General features: G+C 37.6%; 1 protein-coding gene across 1 annotated transcript in view; it reads right to left on the reverse strand.

The window, feature by feature from the left end:
* Positions 1 to 561: 561 nt before the first annotated feature.
* Positions 562 to 23,129, reverse strand: part of LOC307120791 (uncharacterized protein) — a gene marked incomplete at its 3' end in the record, with an annotated part of 40,060 nt that continues 17,492 nt past the window's right edge. The window contains exons 7-17 of the mRNA XM_079807968.1: positions 16,623 to 16,643; positions 16,154 to 16,177; positions 14,053 to 14,076; positions 13,367 to 13,396; positions 12,852 to 12,875; positions 12,481 to 12,510; positions 8,311 to 8,337; positions 7,969 to 7,998; positions 5,850 to 5,888; positions 4,653 to 4,691; positions 562 to 755 (exon numbers count right to left, since the gene is read on the reverse strand). Of these exons, the coding sequence (XP_079664094.1) occupies positions 562 to 755; positions 4,653 to 4,691; positions 5,850 to 5,888; positions 7,969 to 7,998; positions 8,311 to 8,337; positions 12,481 to 12,510; positions 12,852 to 12,875; positions 13,367 to 13,396; positions 14,053 to 14,076; positions 16,154 to 16,177; positions 16,623 to 16,643 (482 nt within the window). The remainder of the gene's footprint in view (positions 756 to 4,652; positions 4,692 to 5,849; positions 5,889 to 7,968; positions 7,999 to 8,310; positions 8,338 to 12,480; positions 12,511 to 12,851; positions 12,876 to 13,366; positions 13,397 to 14,052; positions 14,077 to 16,153; positions 16,178 to 16,622; positions 16,644 to 23,129) is intronic.

Below are 23,129 nucleotides of genomic sequence, written 5' to 3' on the forward strand. Positions count from 1 at the left end.
CCCTACCATATACTGAACCTGTTAAGATATTGTGCTATATAGCACCAAAAGTGGTTCCCCTATTATTACGAGCCAAGAACCATTTTTAGTGCCATATAGCACCATTTTTTTTTTAGTGTACCTTCAATAAATTCTTCTCCCCACATTAACTATTGTTAAGCGTACTTATTTTATGTATTAGAGAAATCTAATACATTGGAGACTGGCGAGTCACCCAGACAACTGCTCAGCCAAATACAGTAAAAATATGTCAACTTGCCGCCGCAACCCTAGCTGTAAAAAACTTCTAACAAGTCTAACAAGTCTTCTGCCCTGAAACAAAGGGTGTTGTAAACTTCACTTATTCGTGAAGGGCCTTGTGAAAAGAAAACTAAACATTTAGCCCACTTGGTAGAAAATACAGATATATATTGTGTATCATCATGAAGCCTAAATCTATTGAGATATAATTTTTGGTCCATATCGCCCAGCCCCATAGTGTCCATGTAGAACATTACAGGATTGAGACAATTCCTATTTATTTTTTACAATAATAGTGTTAGAAAGTGCAATTTCAAAAAATTAATTACCACCGGCTGGGGTCGTTTTCACAGATTCCTTTCCGATTACAAGGCTCTCCCCGATCTTTGGATGGAATCTCACATTAGCACCACTTATCCCTCCAATCGCTTGACTTACGGCAGTCTCTTGAACATATATGCACCCTTCATTTTCCTCCATCTCTGAACTCGTTCTCTCTTCTTTTGTGGCATCAGCTAACAGAAAAATAAACAGATAAATACAAATATTGTCTCCATTTTGGTTTGCAGCATCAAAAACAAAACCAAAAAAATAATCTAAATAAAAGCTCAGGAAAACTATCATGGATGCAAGTCATCAACAGAACAGTGTAAAAGTTTTAGCTACATTTGATAGACAAAGTGTAAACCTGAAAGAAAAGAGGGGATGGGAAATTCAGAGAGATTTAAAGCAATATCCTTTCATATGAAGAGACTTTTCTTCCTCCATTTTCTGTGTGAAGACACAACGCTGTTTGAAAGGCATAATAAAATACAGCATCTTCTGACCAACATTTACATTTATGCATTTGGCAGACGCTTTTATCCAAAGCGACTTACAGTGCCCTTATTACAGGGATGTGGCAGAGGGGGCGTGGTTTAGCAAAGTCTGCACGGAGAGAGAGAGTCAGGAGAGTGACGGTGAGTAAGTAGGTCAAGTGCATAATGAGAAACACCTGTGTCTATTTGCAGTGATTGGCGCAGAGAGACGTATATAAGCCAGATGGGAATAGGCCACTGAGAGAGAGACACTGGCTGGGAACTTGTGGTCGTGAGACGGACTGGACAGAGAGAGAAAAGATTGCGGTGGACAATTTATATGAGCCTGAGTTATTGAAAGCGCTGTGTGCACACGTTTATGTTGTATAAAGAGAATTTGAATAAAACCCACGAGTACCAGTCACGCTGACCCTGCCTTCTTCCTCCTTGTCACAACGAACCTTCACTACAAGGGACAATCCCCCTTGAGCAACATGGAGTAAAAGGCCTTGCTCAAGGACACACTGGTGGTGACAGCTGGGATCGAACCAGCAACCTTCTGCATATCAGTTCCATGCTTTAACCCACTGGACCTCCATCTCACATCCAACATCATTCTCTAGTATCAGAGATGAGCCCTTGGCATTGGTCTGGTTTCCCACTCAACTTGATTCTATCAAACCATGGAAAATATATCAGGGGTTTTTTTATAATTTGGTGCTATTATGCACAGCTGAGTAAATGACAGTTGGGTTTACTATATGTGCGTTGCATGAAGGCGGCTTTCTGCTGCTTGCAAACAGACTCTTTTGAGGAGACCGTGGATTGCAGGGTTCTTGCAGGTTTCATAAAGTCAAATTTAAGACATTTTAAGACCATAAAGATTGAAATTTAAGACCTATACGACGCATTACCAAAATTATTTAAATCAAAGAAATAATAAAAAAAGCAATGACATTAGTAACCTTCCACAGCCAACAACGTGCCAAATGCCCAAAACCTTAGGCCCAAAATGAAAATAGGCTAAAAAAAACTTGCCCTCAAATAGAATAGATTACAAAACAGCATATTAATAGCCTAATAGAGATTGAACAGGGGATGCACTAGGGAGATAGGATAAACTAGGGATGCACGATTTGGGGAAGATATCTAATTGCGATTATTCTGGTTAAAATGACAAAAAAAAAATTGTTTTTTTTTTTTAAATGAAAAGTGTATGCATATGACATTTAATATATTAATGTTTATATATTAACGAGACTAATAATAATGATTATATTCAATAAATACAAATATTTAACAAAATTAGAAATATTACTATTACAATAACATTTTAATTATTAAAAATTATTTTACAAAAAAAACCTGCTGGGTTACCTGTTAATATGCAGACAGCATATGACTAAAAATCATTAGAAAGGTCTAAAGATTTATTGTAAAAAATAAAATAAAAAAATAAAGAAATTCTGTGCTTTTTATCTGTGATATAAATTTCTTAAAGTCTATGTATTTAATATGAAATATGAGCCTCTTATGCATCCACTGTGGGGGAAAAACTGTACATTGGAGAAAAACATATGGGTTGTCATATAAATGTATTTAGAGAGAAGTATTATTTTTCATATTTGTTACCCAAACTTTCATTCATACTGGAAGCCAGAGGGCGCCCTCGAGCAGAAACTCCACATTTCCCTCAGAGAAGTAATCCTTAGCCCTAATGTGAAGCTAGCAATGTAGGATAAACTGAAGATAGAAACGCTTTGACTGATGAAACGAAGACGTCTGCATCAAGCTATGGTGTATTTGAGTTCTTCAAGCCTTCACTATTGTCATAATAATAAGGTATGCAGTGCTGATTGAGTGCAGACTTTATCACTGTTTAGAATAATATAAAACAATGCATGTCTGCCTCATTCTGTCCAGAAAAATACAACGTTATTAAATGTAGACGTATTTTGCGGGCAGGTAATTGCATTTATCACGGGATTTGTAGTTTTATCACCGAATAGGCCTACGTGTACCAACACCCCCAGAAAGAACTACAACACACTGAACGAACGCTCTGAGGGCGGAGCAGCAAAGACTCTAGAGCGCCGCTTTGAGCTCCGCTTTCGCGATTCGATACTTTTTTGCTACAGTGTAACGTTAATAACTTTCTGCAGCCAGCATTTCTGGAAATGAACGAGGAGAACACTTTTTCTAAGACCTAACTAAATTAAATTTAAGACCTCGGGTGAAAATCTGGCCGTTTTTAAGACGTTTTAAGGCCTTAAATTTAAAGAATTTAATTTTAGACATTTTAAGACCCCGCGGGAACCCTGGGATTGCCATTCATTTACCGCCCTGATTGCACTCGCTATGCACGAATACACTGCAGGCTCATCCTCGCTCGTATCCAAAGTAAATCATCAACAATCATCATCATCTCTTGCATGTGTTTTATTGAACTAAATACATCACCATCAGCTAAAACACATGCGCAGCTTTCTTTTCTTCCTGAACAAGTGCGCACCCGAGTCCATGTTGCTTTCACATTCACACAAATTGTGGCACAGTTTGAGTGCAACCAAACTCAAACCACCTTCTCCAGATAGTCTAGGGTTTGGTACCCCAGTCTACCAGGAAGAGGACTGAGTGGCACAGTAGATGAAGGAAGGAGAGAGCCAGGAAAAAAGCTGCCTTTTCTAGCAATTCCATTTTGGATTCACGAAACTGCTGCTAGGGTAGAAGTGGAGAGGCCAGATTACCTGCCGCAAAACTGAGATTATTTGCCATTTTAAAGACATCCTCAGGGATGAAGCCATGGTTTTGGACCTCAGTCACTGTAAGCCCCTGATTAGTCCACTGGAACAAGCTGTGGAATTTGACAAGGAGCCCAGCTGGAAGGAGGTCCAGGAGGTGGTTAAGAAAGCAAGAACAAGCTCAGCCCCAGGGCCCCAAATCTCTCTGCAGGGTCTTCAACATGCAGGGCTTCAGAGGGGCTAGCAGGCAAAGAGGATCATACAGGAAAGAAGCCAGTTGAGTTTTTCCGAAGATGAACGGACGGGTGTGGAACGGCATAAGGGTGAGTAATAAATTACATTATTTTCTTTTTTGGGTGAACGAACCCTTTAATATCTATGATCAATTTGTGGGAAGGAGTTCAGTTAGGAGGTCAAAAGAAGCGCATGTGCAGTTCTAAGGTCTGAAGAGACGGTCATACAGGAAAGAAGCCAGTTGAGTTTTTGGCAAAACCTTTACAGTGCTTGTTGTCTTTTACTGCATATGATAATTCATACTCAGAAAGTGGAACTGAAATGACATTCATTACAAGAAGAAGAGTTAAAGGTTAAATAATTTCAAATGCACATGCAAACAATTTTTCTGGTCATGTATTTCATCATTGAGGTTTTCTTAAAAATACTATGTAAAAATCTCATCTCGTTCTAGTGAACCCAATCTCGTATCTCGTCTCATCTCGTGAGATAAGTGTCTCGTCACACTAATTAAGTATTTGTTCTTCATTACTACCAACTTATGGGTTTTAGCAAAGTAACAAACCCCTTTTTTCATTGAACATTTATTGTCGCACAATAAAGCACATTTTACACTTGCAGTATCAGTTGTAATACTTACGCATTTCTTGTTCAGAGATCTTCGCTTCATTGGTCATGACTGCACACAGAAACAGAGATTATAGTGTAAGTGAATGAGTAGACTGTGTGTTTCATGTGCTTATAATAATCCCTTCATCATCTGCATGACAATTAATGATCAGTAACAATTGATGTGTGTAAATATTAGTTAAATCCATCACTATTTAAATAAGTCCATGTGAGTACAGTGGTTCAATATTAATATTATAAAATTACGATAATATATTTTTGTGCGCCAAAAAAAACTAAATAATGACTTGTATAGTGATAACCGATTTCAAAACACTGCTTCATGAAGCTTTGGAGCATATTGAATCAGCGAGTCGATTCAGCGGTTCGGAGCGCTAAAGTCACGTGATTTCAGCAGTTTGGCGACTTGAGATGCAATCCAAATCAGGATTCGACTCGCTGATTCGATACGCTCCGAAGCTTCATGAAGCAGTGTTTTGAAATCAGCCATCTCCATATAAGTCGTTATTTAGTTTTTTTTGCCACACGAAAAATATTCTTGTCACTTTATAATATTAATATTGAACCACTGTACTCATATGAACTCATTTAAATAGGTTTTAGTACATTAATGGATCTTGATTGTGTAAATTTCATTGCTGCCTATGCAGGCCTCACTGAGCCTTCGGATTTCAACAAAAATATCTTAATTTGTGCTCCGAAGATGAACGGACAGGTGTGGAACGGCATAAGGGTGAGTAATAAATTACATTATTTTCTTTTTTGGGTGAACTAACCCTTTAATATCTATGATCAATTTGTGGGAAGGAGTTCAGTTAGGAGGTCAAAAGAAGCGCATGTGCAGTTCTAAGGTCTGAAGAGACGATCATACAGGAAAGAAGCCAGTTGAGTTTTTGGCAAAACCTTTACAGTGCTTGTTGTCTTTTACTGCATATGATAATTCATACTCAGAAAGTGGAACTGAAATGACATTCATTACAAGATGATGATTTAAAAGTTAAATAATTTCAAATGCACATGCAAACTATTTTTCTAATAAAAATACTTTGTAAAAATCTCGTCTCGTTCTAGTGAACCCAATCTCGTATCTCGTCTCATCTCGTGAGATAAGTGTCTCGTCACACTAATTAAGTATTTTTTTCATAGAACATTTATTGTCGCACAATAAAACACATTTTACACTTGCAGTATCAGTTGTAATACTTACGCATTTCTTGTTCAGAGATCTTCGCTTCATTGGTCATGACTGCACACAGAAACAGAGATTATAGTGTAAGTGAATGAGTAGACTGTGTGTTTCATGTGCTTATAATAATCCCTTCATCATCTGCATGACAATTAATGATCAGTAACAATTGATGTGTGTAAATATTAGTTAAATCCATCACTAACGTGATTTAACAATAAACAATACTTTTCACAGTATTTATTGTGTAACAGACTCAGGCCTGTTACTATGTTTACTCCTACTGAGGGTACTACTACTACACACCACCAGAGGCACCAGGGTGCTTCAGGAGGTGGCATATACCCAGGTGGGTAGTAGAGTTGGCCAGATTTGTTGGACAGAGGAAGCATGGCTTACCTGCTGTGTGGCGGCTGTGGCCAAAAACTACTTTGAGTCCTGATTGGGAAACTTTGGTTTTAAGCTCAGTCAAAGTATTTGAGATTGTTTGCTAACTGGTTTCACTACTAATGTTTAGTTTATATTTTCTGTTGTAGAAGGACTCTTTGGTGGTCCTAGCATTCACACCACTTTCTGAGATTGCTTGGATTGTAATTTATTGTCTGTGTAGGTTCTTTGCCTTGTGGATCTCTTGGATCTTAAGCACAAAGGATCGTAAGGAATACCTGCACGTTTACCATAATCTACGTTTTCACCAACTGGGGCCTATACCATGAAGCCGGTTTAGCTGGCTAGCCAGATATGTTTAAGCTTAGTTTGTACCAATTCTGGGTTTTGGGTACCATTAAAATGGTTTGGCTTTTAGCCGTGTTCATCTCCATAGTAACTTACGCTCCACGGCTAACCTGCTCCAGGGCAGGTTATGTTCTGGATAAGAGATCAAACTGAAATTGGACCAATCAGCTGTGAGCAAAGTGACACACCTCTGATGCAATAAAGTCACTCCCCCTGTTTCTACTCCAAATTACAGGTCACTACATAGCAAATAGCTATTAAAAACTAAAGTGTCTGGATTTTAACAATGCTTATTCATAATAATAATAATTTTGAATGATTTACATTTCATTTATGTAATTATTATACCCGTAATCAATTACACATATATAATTTTAGTTAATCAATCATTAATAGGCACTTAGTTGAAATTAATATCAATAGCCTATACAAAGGTCAGACAAATAAGCTTTAAAATCAATAAATAAAGCTATAAAATTACTACATGCAAGCTTAAATGTTCAATTCTCTATATATCAACTAAACTAACTTCATAACTTTTACTTGCATTGACGTAGTGAATATTTTCTTTAAGTTGTACTCCTTTATAGACAGCTCTTTTCTTCTTGCTGTGTAAATTTGTTTAAATTCTTAATATTTTTCAATCATGTAATATTCTGCAGAAGAGAGAAATGAATCTCGCTGCTTCTTTCGCGAGAAGTGAATCTCAGTTTCACTGATCCACACCGTGTGATTGGCTGACTGATGTCACAGCTAAAATCCTAAACTAAGGATCAAAGCCTGAGTTGACAGAGAAAGCTGATGATCAGCATCATGGGACCAACAAAGCCTGAATAGATTGGTTTGGTTTTGTCAACTCTAAACTAATCCTGTAACCCTGAGTTTGTTAAACTACCATCATGGTACAGGCCCCTGGTCTCTTGCATCCGTGGACTATATGCTATAAGACTTTTTTACATCCTGAACACTGTTGGGTTCATCTTAGGCTGGCTGGTTTCTCAACAAAACTTGCAAAGACTGGTATACCCAAGCCTGATACTTCTACAGTTGTTCTTTCTTGTATGGTCATTGTGTGTTTTGTTTTTCAGTATCCATTGTGGTATAATTTGTTTGGTTTGTTTATGTTTTGTTTTTTTGGTGTTTAGATAAAGTTGTAAGAACACATGTTAATTACCTGACTGTTTTGTGATTTATACCTGGTTATATTATGTCTATGAAGCAATAGTTTGTTGCTGGTTCCCTTCTCTAAAAATCAGACTTATAGCAGTCTTAAACTTAAAGTAGTTAAGGCAGTTATAATTGCTTATTGTTAATTTACATGTTTTTGCCATTAGTTCAGGGATGTCACACCTGTGACATTTTTATATTAAACTCTACTGTCACATAATGAAGCTGTAATACTTACACATTTTCTTTAGTTTTTCAGAGATCTCCACTTCATGTCACAGCAGCACATAGAAACAGAAATGAGGGGATTATAAGTGAATGATCAGAGGAACATGTCAAAAACACTGAGAAGATACTGTGGCTTTTTATTAACGATCAATAATAATTACAGTAATATATGTGTGAAAATTTTCACATGTGATTCGCTCATCATCAGTATACTATTGTCATGTAGCTCAATACTGGGCAATCACACACTTCATAAATTATTGAACTAAATCAGGCTTAACTTGTGAAATAGAATTATTGTCATTTATGAATATAATCATTTTTCTCTTGCTGTATCAGTTTTAATACTTACACAGTCGCCCTGAGAACTCATCTTCACCTGTCACACAAAGAAACAGAGAAATGAGAAGATTATAAGTTAACAAACAGATGAACATTTCAGAAACACAAAGATACTGTGTGATTCTTCATGTGCTTCTAATAATCACTTCATCATCTTTTTATTAATAATCAATAACAATTACAGTGTGTGAACTTTTTTAAGTCCAGGGTATTGAATGTGATTTAACAAAAACAAAACTTTCCACAGCCTTTATTGGTTAATGCAACCCTCTACAATGTGAGCAAATCACTTCCGTATGTCACCAAATTACTAGCCAGGCAACTAAAAAATGTTTGACATACTGGAAGTCACTAGTAAAGTGATAGATTTTCCCACTACATTTAAATGCTGTTCTGTCTTGTTTTTCAAAATGACAGATATAATTTGGAATTTGGAAATGTCATAATTCTTTTAGACGTTAATGTAAATCAAACCCTTTAGGCCAAGCAGGAGTGCTCAATCTTGTTTTGATTTTACTTCTTGTGTCCATAGAGGGATATTATGTTAATTTATATTAGTTTTATCATTAGTTCAGTGGTGTGTCACTGTATGGCACACACATAGTCACACAGTCCAGATAAAACTCAAAATAAGGCAAGGCAAGTTTCTTCTATAAAGTTCTGTAAGCTTCAATAGCCGAAAAAAAAACACGACATGAACGAACATTACAGATGACTGATGCTCCACCCCCAATAGCACAAACTGACATAATCAAACACAGATCTTAAAGGTCCCATGGCATGAAATTTTCATTTTATGAGGTATTTCAACATTAATATGAGTTCCCCTAGCCTGAATATTGTCCCCAAGTGGATAGAAATGTTGATCGGTGTAAAACCGAGTTCTGGCTGTCTTTCTCTGCCTTTGAGAAAATGACAGGCCAGACTAGCCAATCCTGAAGTCTCCTGTTATGACGTCCACACAGGAACGGTCACCTCCCTTTCCTCCGCCCAGAGAATCTGGCACGCCCATGCAAGCGCTATATTTGTCCTCGAGAGATCATGGCTTGTGAACGAGTGAATGCTGGCAGTTTCTCAGTGTTTGGATGTACAAATGAAAACAGAAGTCTTTTTTCAGTTCCTTCTGATTTGTGATTTCTTAAGTGTAGCTAATTATTTATTATTCGTGCACACGCTGCGGCTTCTCTCTCTCCTGACAGAACGGTGTTTTCGTGTTTTCTATCTTGTGAGTCAGTGTTTTTGTACATCCTCGTCACGTCTATCTGTTCTACAATGTGCATACAGTCATGAGTTTCTGCTCAACATCGGCAGACTCACATCTCTTTAGAGATAAACCTCATGCACGCAGAGGCTCGGGCTGCACTGACCGGTCGGCCTTCAACATCCCCGACCCCCAGTACTGCATCTGGCCCACAGCGGAGGCACCAAACGCGGCGCGAGATTAAGCAGAAGGGGGGTAAGCGTGAGGGTATCCGGCTAGGCTAGCCAGCTATCCCCACAATAAACTGGATTACATTTGATTACTGCTGTTGTGTCTTTGTTTGCGCTGTGTACTCAATGCGCGTCACTGACGCTTTTCATATGATTGGAACATATCTAAAAATAATTCTATAATCAACACTTACTAACTCGTTCATCTCGCTGTAATGGTACATTGCATGTGTTACAAAGTTGGTAGAATAATGATGAAGACGGACTCGGTGTGACTGGCACTCATGTTTATTCAGAACTCTGATTCAAACACAATAAACTCGCGCTGACAGACAGCGCTCTCACAACTCAGTAGTTACTATAAATAACTTTGTTAGCAATCGCTCCGTCTCCGTGATGTCCGGTTCGTGAACGAATCATTCTTTTGAATCGGTTCTTTTAAGTGAACCGAACCAGTTCACCAAATCGGACTGAATCGTTTTAAACGGTTCGCGTCTCGAGTCAGCGCTGATCCATAATTTACTAAAGTTACTAACTTTCTGACATGAGTGACAGTCCCTCCGACTAGAAATAAACTAATAACCTGAAGTATATTCTAGTAACTACAACAGTTCACTGAACTGAGACGTGCTGAGAACTGATGTGAAGTGAACTCAGGTCCATCCGTCTCTCTGGCAGCAGCTTGTGCATCGTAGACCTCGTTAAACCACGCCCCCTCCGCTCATTTCAAATGCAAAGATGTCAGCCAATCACAACAGTGGGCGTTTTTACTGAAGTCTCACAGCAGACACGCCTCTTGAAACAGGGAATTCAGCCACAGGGCAAACAGCAGTATAGAAAAAATGCCTTTTATTTCTAAATTATGACATTTTATGATGTAAAAATCATACTAACAATATAAGTACACCTCAGGAAACATTATAAAATAATAGAAAAATGCCATGCCATGGGACCTTTAAAGGGTTAGTTCACCCAACAATGAAAATTAGCCCATGATTTACTCACCCTCAAGTCATCCTAGGTGTATATGACATTCTTCTTTCAGACGAATACAATCTGAGTTATATTAATAAATGTCCTGGCTCTTCCAAGCTTTATAATGGCAGTGAATGACTGTTAAGACTGGTTTGTAAAGTTTTAAAGGGGTCATGAACTGCGTTGTTTTATTGTTTTATGATGTTTCCTGGGGTGCACTTATCATGTTAGAATGCTTTTTACATCAACATTTATCATAATTTATAAATAGAATGCATTTTTCCTACCCTGATTTTAGCCCTCTGCCCTGAACGCTCTGTTTTAAGGGGCGTGTCCGCTGGGAGACTTCAGTGTAAACACCAACTGCTGTGATTTGCTAACGTCTTTCCATTTGAAATAGTATTACTTTAATAGTATTATATTAAGATCGTGACATGAAAGGTTGCAGTGATGATCATTGTAGCCGATCACACACATGTTGAGCGCATGAAAGCAGTGATCTCGTCATTGCAACTGAGTTTCTGTTCACTAACGAACGCTTTCATCTTCACTAACAGTGCAAACGTGATATAGTTAAGAGATTCTTTGAATAAAACGGGAGTCACTGATAAACGCGTCACTGATAAACTCTCCTGTTTGATTGACAGCTTCAGCGCACGCTGCTCCGACGATTCCAAAGGGAGCGTTTTTTGATATTTCTTTATAGAAATTAATCACCATTAAATAACAGATTATTTTCATTCTACTAAGAGAAACAACGCAAGTTGATGTTTAGTCACTGGTCTGGTTTACTGACGCACAGACAAAGGACATCTGAATGTACATGAATCATTACATTTCAGATCAGGCATTAGAATTAACACAGTTAGTTACATGTTGCATTACTGTCACAATAATTTGTAATCCTCAACGACATGTTTATTGCTTGATCTGGTTTAACACTAGGCCTATGTTACATGTGCGAATCGGTGGGCGGAGCTAAACAGGCAGTGATGAAGAAGGCGTTGATCTTCTTCTGCAGAGGCTGTGCTTGTCTCCCTTTGACGTCATAGATCCCCACTTTGAAAAACCTTTCGTTTGTTGGGCCTAGTGTCAATAAATGCTTTTATTGGACTAACAAGGAAGTTTTCAGTTCTGAAACGTACAGGATATTCTTATAATGATGACCACTTATATGTCAACAGCTCAAGGAAAATTTGATTTCTCAGTTCATGACCCCTTTAAATAGGGATATTTTTCTTACACAAATGCATTGCTTTGCTTCAGAAGGCCTTTATTAACCCCCCGGAGCCATGTGGATTACTTTTATAATGGATTGATGCACGTTTATGGACTTCAAAACAGAAACAGCCATTCACTGCCATAATAAAGCTTGGAAGAGCCAGGACATGTTTTAATATAACTCTGATTTTATTCCTCTGAAAGAAGAATGTCATCTACACCTAGGATGACTTGAGGGTGAGTAAATCATGAGCTAATTTTCATTTTTGGGTGAATTATCCCTTTAAATGAAGCTGTTGTAAATTCAGCATTTTAGTGATCAGTAACAATTACAGTAATGTGATTCAGTCATCAGTATATTAACGCCATGCAGCTCAATACTGGACAATTCGTAAATAATTACACTAAATCAAACACAAGCAGAACTTATGGTGAAAAATTATAAATATTGACTATGAAAAAATCATATTATATACAGTATTTAACTGTAATTTTTATTACTGTAGCAAAATAAAGTAAATTTTTCTCCTGCTGCATCAGCTGTAATACTTACGCATTTGCTCTACTTGTTCAGAGATCTTCACTTCATGTCACAGCAGCACATAGAAACAGAAATGAGGAGATTATAAGTGTGTAATCAGATGAACATGTCAGTAACTCTGAGAAGATACTGTGTGATTCTTCATGCGCTTCTAATTATCACTTCATCATCGGCATTGCTTTTTCTTAATGATCAGTAACAAACATTTTAAACATAATTCATTTGAATAATCAATAAACAATACTTTCCACAGCATTTATTGTTTAATGTTAATTTATGTTCAAACTAGTTCAGTGGTGATGTCACTGAATGACTAATTATTGACTATGAAAAAATCATTATATATTTAAACTACTGTGTTTTTTTTAAGCTTTGATACTTACTTAATTCTTTTTCAGAGATCTCCGCTTCATGTCACAGCAGCACATAGAAACAAAAATAAGGACATTTTAAGTGAGTGATCAGGTAAACATGTCAAAAACACTGAAAAACCAGATCTTAGTGAAGCTGTTGTAAAAAAAATTCACAGTTTCACAGTTATGTCCACTTTTGAATTTATTTTCTGTCATTACCATTTTCCTGCCTGCCTGAGTTCTTAGTTAGTTACCTTGGTTACTCGATTTGATTAGTCATTCTGTTCAGCTTAGGGGTGGGCGATCTTCCCAAAATGTCATATGATTTTATAACAAACAATCACAATCCACAATCTGAATCGCAATATTTGTGTATATTAAACAGTTTAGGCGCGCAGCTGTGTAACGGATGTAGGCCAGTGTTTAAACCTCACTCCCCTGCCCTCAAGAGGTGCACTAGGCTAGGCTATATCTGTGACAATGAAAGACGTTTTTTACATTTAATGTAGCTCACTTTTCTCTTGTTGCACAGCTGTAATACTTACACATTGTCTTTAGTTTTTCAGACAGCTTCACTTCATGTCACAGCAGCACATAGAAACAGAAATGAGGAGATTATAAGTGAATGATCAGAGGAACATGTCATAAACACTGAGAAGATACTGTGTGCTTCTAATAATCACTTCATCTGAATGACTTTTTCTTAATGATCAGTAACAATTACAGTGTGTGAACATTAGTTAAAGCCGTCATTAATGTAAATAAATAAACAATATTTTTCATTTATATTAGTTTTATTTTAGTTTTATCATTAGTTCAGTGTTATGTCACTGAATAACACACACGTTGATACCAATAGATATCACATAGTCCTAATAACAGATCAAAAGTCTGCAGGATATGATTTTAGGCCAATTGGTGCTAAATTTCCAAAACGTAACTATAAACTTCTGTAAGCTTCAATAGCAATGAACAAACACTACAGATGACCTCCAATAGCACAAACTGACATAATCAAACCCAGATCTTAATGAAGCTGTTGTAAATTCAGCATTTACAGTAATGTTGTGTGCAATTCAGTCATCATCAGTATATTAATGTCATGCATCTCAATACTGGACAATTCATAAATTATTGAACTAAATCAAACAAAAAATTATAAATAACAACTTAAAATCAACTGTAGCGCAAAGCTCGTTTTTACTTTCACTGTATCAGTTTTAATACTTACGTATTTCCTTTTTAGAGCTCTTCTCTTCATATTACAGCAGCACATAGAAACAGAGAAATGAGAAGATTATAAGTGAATGAACAGAGGAACATTTTAGAAACCCTGAGAATAAACTGTTTGATTCTTCATGTGTTTCTAATAATCACTTCATCATCTACTCAACTTTATTAATGATCAGTAACAATTACAGTAATGTTGTATTTGTTGTCACCAAAAAATCTAAATTATTTTTTAAAGGAATATTGCACTGTTCATTACAATTAATTTATCCGATCTCATTATTTCAGGAGGCATTACGGGCATTTCCACTGAAATACACTGGTGGACAAAGCATACAAATCAAGTTCTTGAGTAAAATTACAGATACATTATAGTAAAATATCACTCTAAAAAAAAAGTCTCGTAATCATAAGGGAACCTTTTTTAGTGCTATATAGCACCAATTTTGGTGCTTCAGTGGTTCTTCAGAGGTGCTATATAGCACCTTAGTCAAAGAACCGGTGAAGAACCGGTGAAGAACCTCTGAAGAACCGCTGAAGAACCACTGAAGCACCAAAAATGGTGCTATATAGCACTAAAAAAGGTTCCCCTATGATTACGAGCCAAGAACTATTTTTGGTGCCATATAGAACCTTTTTTTTTTTAGAGTGTATTACTCCAGTAAAAGTACAAAAAGAGCTAGATTTTTACTGATCAATAAACTTTTATCCTTATTATTTTATATACTCCAAACTACTGTTCAAAATACCTGAGGAATGTGTAATGCACTAGACTCGCAGATGTGTTAATTAGAGCTCAGTCTCACATAAAAAAGCCCTGATGGTTTTTCATAGCACATTTATGAATTATTGTTTTACAATAAAACACTCTTGCTTATGGATGCACAAAAAACGGTTAATTTTCCCGACCGACAACCGCTGCTCATTATCCGATTATTAACCGTTAATTGATAAGATTATAATATTGAATTGGCATTAAATAAATATACAATTGAAGAGTGTCTGTGACCCGTTAAAAAGACACTTTTTTCCACGGGTTTATTTTACTGTGCAAACCGCAGCATACAGAACAGATCAACAACAACATCAGAACCTGGATTGATATTATCAAATGTTCACGCACCTGCAGCGTTTCTGACAAAAGAGAAAAACTGAATAAAATATTTTTTAAAACCATAAAATAAATAGGCCTACACTAAATATTTTACACTTAAATAATTAACAAATTAAGATAACAAAACGAAAATACTGAATCCGTTTGAAGCTTTGAAGAACCGGAATAGTTTTTTTCCCGTCAAACTAAGTTTTTTTCATCATATAAAAATAGCAAGCCTACCTCAATCCACACCTTGACTGGTTTTAAAAAAAAATTTAAGTACCATGTCTAAGTGGTGCAGGGGCGTGGGAAGTGGGGGTGCTGCAAAGGATTGCAAATGCAATGCAAATTTTTGTTCATTTTATTCATTTTTTTAAATGTAATAATTTATTTGTAATAAACATTTTAAGTGGCCCATTAAAAAGTATTATTTATTTGTTGATTTATGTTTTTAAAACGATTCCGTTAATTTCTGAAGCTCATTCCGCTCAGCACCGCACGCTCAACCCAGAACTCAATTTGTGACATGCTGGATAAAATATAGGTCTATCTGAAATAAATAGTTAGGGCTGCCCCTGACTAAAGTTTTTTTTCTTTTCTAGTTGTTCATTTAAGCCAGTGCCGCCACTCCCATTACGCGCATCACGCGCTGCGTGTAGGGCACCAAGTGCTCAGGGGGGCACCACAAGAAAATGCTCTCAGCACTTGCATTACGATTGCAAGAAGAATCAACATTGGGAAAATTGTGATATGCAGTCAAATGCAGTCCCGGTGTAGGCTGTTAAAACGAGTGTTCTCACCGATATATTTGTTGTTCTTTTGTGTTTAATAGACTCAATATTGTTTCTTATAAAAATGTGGTGACCATGCAGCAAAAAAAAAGAAGAAAAAAAAAAGTAAACCGTTTAACTGATAGTATTAATCGGTCAAAATTCATACTATCGGTTAACGGTTAAACGGTCATTATGAGCATCCCTAGTCTTGCTGCATCAGTTTTAATACTTACGCAATTCTTTTCCAGAGATCTTCGCTTCATGTCACAGCAGGACATAGAAACAGAAATGAGGAGATTATAAGTGTGTAATCAGATGCACATTGTGTGATTCTTCATGTGCTTCTAATAACCGCTTCATCATCTGCATTGTTATTAATGATCTGTAACAGTACAGTAAGGTTGTGTGTGTGGGCATTGGTTAAATCCTTCATTAACGTGATTCAACAAAATAAACAATACCGTAACACTTCCATTTGTTAACATTAGTTAACCAAATTGTTTAACATGAAAACAATGCATACCTAACATTAACTAATGAGACTATAATATAAAGTGTCACAAACAATATATATCACAGAATAAGGTTAATGTAAATTTATATATTCGACATGAGTTCAGTGATGTGTCACATCTGTTTTTATATTAAGCTTTACTTTCAAACAATAAAGTTTTCTCCTGTTGTATCAGCTGTAATACTTACACGATTGTTCAGAGATCGCCGCTTCATGTCACAGCAGCACATAGAAAAAGAAATGAGGAGATTATAAGTGAATGATCAGAGGAACATGTCAGTAACACTGAGAAGATACTGTGTGATTCTTCATGTGCTTCTAATAATCACTTTATCATCTGCATAGCTTTGTATTAAAGGGTCATGAAACCCCAAAACACATTTTTTGAGATATGAACAGATATGTTCAGGCTGCACATTGATGAAAACATTAAAAGCACTCATGCATTTTACTAATAAGTGGAAATTGGTTATTTTTGCGTTTTTCAGAGCAATTTCGTTCTTCCAGGTTGAAAAGCAAAGTCGAAGCAACGTCACAGAATGTGCCTTTGGAGTGTGTGGCTGCGGGCACGATTATATATGAAAAGCACTCATGCATTTTACTAATAAGTGGAAATTGGTTATTTTTGCGTTTTTCAGAGCAATTTCGTTCTTCCAGGTTGAAAAGCAAAGTCGAAGCAACGTCACAGAATGTGCCTTTGGAGTGTGTGGCTGCGGGCACGATTCTACGTCAGCAGTTTCTATGCATTTATTCATGAGAAAGAGCTTGTTCAATCCAATCACTGCGCCATGTTATGCATGAGATTGCATTATAGCAGTGAATTCAAAGAGCAGACATTTTATGTATTAATCTGCAAATAAGAAAACGTTTTGTTACCAAAACTTGTCATGCACTTATAACTGCTACTGATATTTACTGATAATTCAAATGTCCAAACAAGTGAAAATAATGTCTAGGTTATCCAGGGTGACCGGTAAAGCAGGTGCGAATACACGCCAATCGTGATTGGCTACTGCAGTCAGGTCACAGGTGGGCCAGCAGGATATAAAAGGGTGCCATATAGTACAGGGAGTGCAGAATTATTATTTAGGCACGTTGATTTTCTGATCATATTTTTTTTCCAGGCACATTTGACCAATTCCAAACCACAGTAATCCTAATAACTACTATTGATTTAGTATTTAATAATGTATAAGTGATATATAATTGTTCATGAAGGCTGGAAATGAAAATCACCTTATATTCAGGTGTGCAGAATTATTAGGCATGTTTTCTTTTACAGATAAATTGAGCCAAAAAAGAGATTTAACTCAGACTGAAAAGTCAAAAAGTATTAAATGCCCATGAGAAGGATGCAATACTAATGCAATACTAGACATTGCAGTTAAGGCATGACCATTGGACAGTGAAATGCTCGTTGGGTCAGCAGGATCTGACAAAAACAGGTGGTGAAGAAAAGACACCTGTTAACTGCAAAAGAATTAAGAATTAAGGTGAAGAATTAAGGGTGAAACCATCAGGAACCCTTTAGTCTCCAGCGCCACCATTTTCCAAAGCTGCAACCTACCTGGAGTCTCCAGAAGTGCAAGGTGTCAGGATCTCAGAGACTTCAGTTAGGTAAAGAATCCTAAAAAATGACCCCCACTAGATAAGAATCACAAGCTGAAGTGTTGTAAAATACATGAAGAAGGTTTTTTTATAGGCTTTATGGACAGATAGGTTGAGAATGACTCTTGAAGGACCAGCACCACATCCTCTAGTACCACTGTTTGAAGAATTCATCTTCCAGAATCTGGCAGTACGTTTTGGGAGTTCATTTTAGTCCATCCTGAAGTCCGTTTTGCAGAGATGGACTAAAAATGAACTCCCAAAACGTACTGCCAGATTCTGGAAGATGAATTCTTCAAACAGTGGTACTAGAGGATGTGGTGCTGGTCCTTCAAGAGTCACTCTCAACCTATCTGTCCATAAAGCCTATAAAAAAACCTTCTTCATGTATTTTACAACACATCAGCTTGTGATTCTTATCTAGTGGGGGTCATTTTTTAGGATTCTTTACCTAACTGAAGTCTCTGAGATCCTGACACCTTGCACTTCTGGAGACTCCAGGTAGGTTGCAGCTTTGGAAAATGGTGGCGCTGGAGACTAAAGGGTTCCTGATGGTTTCACCCTTAATTCTTCACCTTAATTCTTAATTCTTTTGCAGTTAACAGGTGTCTTTTCTTCACCACCTGTTTTTGTCAGATCCTGCTGACCCAACGAGCATTTCACTGTCCAATGGTCATGCCTTAACTGCAATGTCTAGTATTGCATTAGTATTGCATCCTTCTCATGGGCATTTAATACTTTTTGACTTTTCAGTCTGAGTTAAATCTCTTTTTTGGCTCAATTTATCTGTAAAAGAAAACATGCCTAATAATTCTGCACACCTGAATATAAGGTGATTTTCATTTCCAGCCTTCATGAACAATTATATATCACTTATACATTATTAAATACTAAATCAATAGTAGTTATTAGGATTACTGTGGTTTGGAATTGGTCAAATGTGCCTGGAAAAAAAATATGATCAGAAAATCAACGTGCCTAATAATTCTGCACTCCCTGTATATGAAAATATGGGAAAACAAAATGTGTGTAAACGTGTTGACAAATATAAACATGCAATATAAAACAGGCCTCAAATTTAGTCAAGTAAAGTCAAGTCAACTTTATTTATATAGCGCTTTTAACAATGCAGATTGTTTCAAAGCAGCTTTACAGTGTTAAGCAGGAAAATAATGCAGCATAATTTTATTCAGCCGTCTAGCCATTCTGGAGAAAACGGTTATGTCATCAGTTCATTTCAATTATCATACAGTGACAGTGTGGGCTTTAGATCAGTAATTTAGTTTAGATGGTTAATTTAGTTTAATAATTAGATTTATTTGGATATTTAGTTGAAAAATTTTGAAAAATGTAGTGTCCCCAACTGAGCCTGCCAAGCCAGAAGCAACAGTGGCAAGGAAACCAAAACCCCATCAGGTGACCTAATGGAGAAAATTTAGGGCAAAATGTGATAACATTATAAGAAGAATGCTATGCAAACAAAATAGTTTTATATCTAGTATGTGCTATGGCAGTTGAAAGATGCATGGACATTTATTTGCATTATTTTAATGTTATGTTTCGTTTTGACCTAAAACCTACCCCGTTCAGACTGTGATACGCAAATGTCCACAAGTCCACATTCAAGCATTTCATACAGTGGGCTTAAACAGCTCATCCTTTAACCTGTCTACATTAATTAATCAATTTACTTTTCACACCATCTGTCACACAAACACTGAGGCTCCTAGGACCTCCCATTCTTGGCTCATTTTGAGTCCATCTTGAAAATTCAGTGAATTGTTAACAGGAAACTCGCTCTGACCAGGGGCCTCATTTATAAAACTTTGCGTAGGATTTGCGTCAGAAGTGGCGTACGGATGAAACATAGGACGTGCGTACGCACAGAAATGTTCGGATTTATAAAACCGTGCGCACGCACATCCTACGCAGTTTTCCCTTAATAAATCACAATCAATTCTAAATGTAGCGCAGCTTTTGCGGCTTCATGTCACGCCCATAGTTGCCCATAAATAGTCCGTGAAACGCCCACAAGTTAATATTCATCGATTGCGAAATCATGGCAAATACATAGAGGAAATCAAAAAAACGTAACTTCACTCAATGTGAAGTAGAAATTATCGTTGGCGAGGTGGAAAAGAGGAGAAAAATATTTTTTGGAGGACACAGTGTGGGCATTACTAATGCCAAAAAGGCACTTGAGTGGCAAAAGGTTGCAGATGCCGTAAATGCTGTAGCCTCACAACCTCGGACCGTGGCCGAAAAAAAAAAAGAAATGGTCGGACATCAAAGTCGAGGCAAAAAAGCGTCTAGCGCTCCATCGCCAGAGTGTGTCTGCCACAGGTGGGGGAAAGGGAACACCGGAGCTGACCACCCTTGATGAGAGACTGGCGGCAATTATTGGGGAATCCCTATTAATCCCTATCCCTATTATCTACGTGGAAATGGGAAATAGTTCAGTGCAAATGTAATTTCTTGCCGCTTTCTGAATGGTTGAGACATACGTCATACGTTATTTTATAGAAAATAAAACAAACTAAAGGCATTTGCATGAATACCATGATTCCGTAGCTGATGAAGAAATTTTTACTATGAAAACAACTTTCCCCAGTGGACAATTAATACATCTATCTATCTATTTATCTATTTATCTATATATCTCCCTAATTATCTATCTATCTGTCTATCTAATTGCATCTATATCTGCTCCGCCAGACGGACACATTGACATTATGTTTTGTACATTATTTTGTTCTGTTTACCATATTATTTATGAGGATGAATTGTATAACATGCCAATATTGTTGCAGAACATATTTCACTTTTTGTTTCTTTTTTTTTTGCATTTCTGTTGTAATTTTCGTTTGATTTTGTTTGTTTTACACTGCAGATCGATCAAACGGGTGTTCGTGTAGGCTGTTAATTGTAATACTTGCTTTGTGAAGTCTTCAAGTTATTTATGAGAGGCAGTATTGCCATTTCTTTTACACAACAGTCTACAGTTTCACACACTTTCACGTGTTTCTTCCATCTGCCGACGGTGTCGCCATTTCTCATTTCACCCATTTTTGTGCGTACGCCTGGGTCAGAGCTTGCGTGAAGGACCGCACATTTTCCCGTCAAGTTTGCTTTTTATAAATACCAATTATTGCGTAGAGAGTGGCGTACGCCTTCTTTTGTGCGTACGCAACGTTTATAAATGAGGCCCCAGATCATTTGAATCAGTAAGTTGTTGACTCGAGAACAGATGCAATTGGTTCAGAATCATTCAGTGCATAGGTGACAATTTGGTTAAAGCAAGGTACAAGTAGTGGTGCATTGCTAGTAGTCAGTCAAAAAGCAGCTATCAAACAGCAGGGACGACAACAACCGTGTGAGTGCTGTATCATTTGTTTTGTATCATTTGCTGGTAGAAAGTTTGTCTGTCTGTTTAGGGTATTCATTGACGTGCTGTTGTAGTCTCGAGCGGTCTGGGGAGTTCTCGTTTGTTCTCGTTAGACACGCCAGTAAACAGTTTCGGTGGGGCGTAGCCAGCTGTATTCAATAAGGACACTTAGCGTGTGTATAAATAGAGTAGTACTCTGTGGCAGCCCTCGTGTGAAGCCCTCATGGTGTGAAGACCGAAGAGTGTAAAGACCATTCGACTCTACTCTGCGCGACTCCACTCGAGCAAGGACACAGACAAGGCATTTGAGTATAGCTTTCCTTCTACTTGGTCCACTTTTGTGTTTTCCTTGTTTTCATTTGTTTCTTTCTCTGAACCTTTTTCACTATCTGCTTTCAAATCTCTACTATTACTACAAACACCCGTAAATCACGCTCTGTATATTCTAGACGCGGTAATCCTAATAATCTGCATAGTGTACCTATTTCCTCTGCTACATTAATGTCCATTCCAATTGGTCTCAGGAATTGCCAGTCTGCTGTAAACAAAGCAGACTTTTTCATCTATTTCCACTCATTCACATCTCAGTCTCATGGCCCTAACTGAAACCTGGATTAAACCAGAGGACACTGCAAATCCTGTGGCCCTCTCTACTAATTTCACTTTTTCACACACCCCCTCGTCCGATAGGGAGGGTTGGAGGCACTGGTTTGCTCATCTCAAATGAATAGAAATTTGATCCCATATCTCTATCTGGCAACAGTTCATTTGAATCACACTCAATCACTATCACTCACCCTGTTAAAATCCATATCGTAGTTGTATATCGCCCTCCAGGTCAACTGGGTAACTTCTTGGAGGAGCTGGATATGTTACTCTCTCACTTCCCTGAGGATGGCACTCCTCTGGTACTGCTCGGTGACTTCAACATCCACCTTGATAAACCCCAGGCTGCAGACTTCACCACTCTTCTGACCTCATTTTACCTTAAGCAAGTAATCTACTACAGCTACTCACAAATCAGGTAACCATCTGGACCTCATCTACACACGATACTGCTCCACAGACAACACTTTAGTTACTCCATTGCACACCTCAGACCACTTTCTCATCACACTTAACCTCATACTGACTCCTGACACAACACACACTCCTCCGCAGGTCACCTTTCGGCGTAATCTACGCTCACTCTCTCCCTCTCACCTGTCCACTATGGTTTCATCCTCACTCCCTCCACCTGCTCAGTTCTGAGCACTAGACACTAACAGTGCTACTGACACTCTTTGCTCCACTCTAACATCTTGCTTAGACAACTTCTGTCCGCACCACCCCCTCTGCCCCCTGGCTGTCTGATGTTCTCCGTGAACATCGCTCTGGACTCCGGGCGGCAGAGAGGAAATGGCGCAAAACTAAATACGCTACTGACCTGACCCTGTATCAGTCTCTTCTCACTTCTCTCTCTGCTAATGTCTCCACTGCTAAAACTACATACTATCACAACAAAATCAACAACTGCTCTGACTCTCGCACACTTTTCAAAACATTCTCTTCGCTCCTTTGTCCTCCAACCCCCCCCTCCCCCCCCATCAACTCTTACAGCTAATGACTTTGCATTATTTTTCACAAACAAAACCTCCTCCATCAGCAGCCAATTCTCCACACCACAAACTGACACACACATCTCAACAATCAACACACACAC

Source organism: Gobio gobio, assembly GCF_949357685.1.
Source record: "Gobio gobio genome assembly, chromosome: 24".
NCBI lineage: Eukaryota > Metazoa > Chordata > Actinopteri > Cypriniformes > Gobionidae > Gobio > Gobio gobio.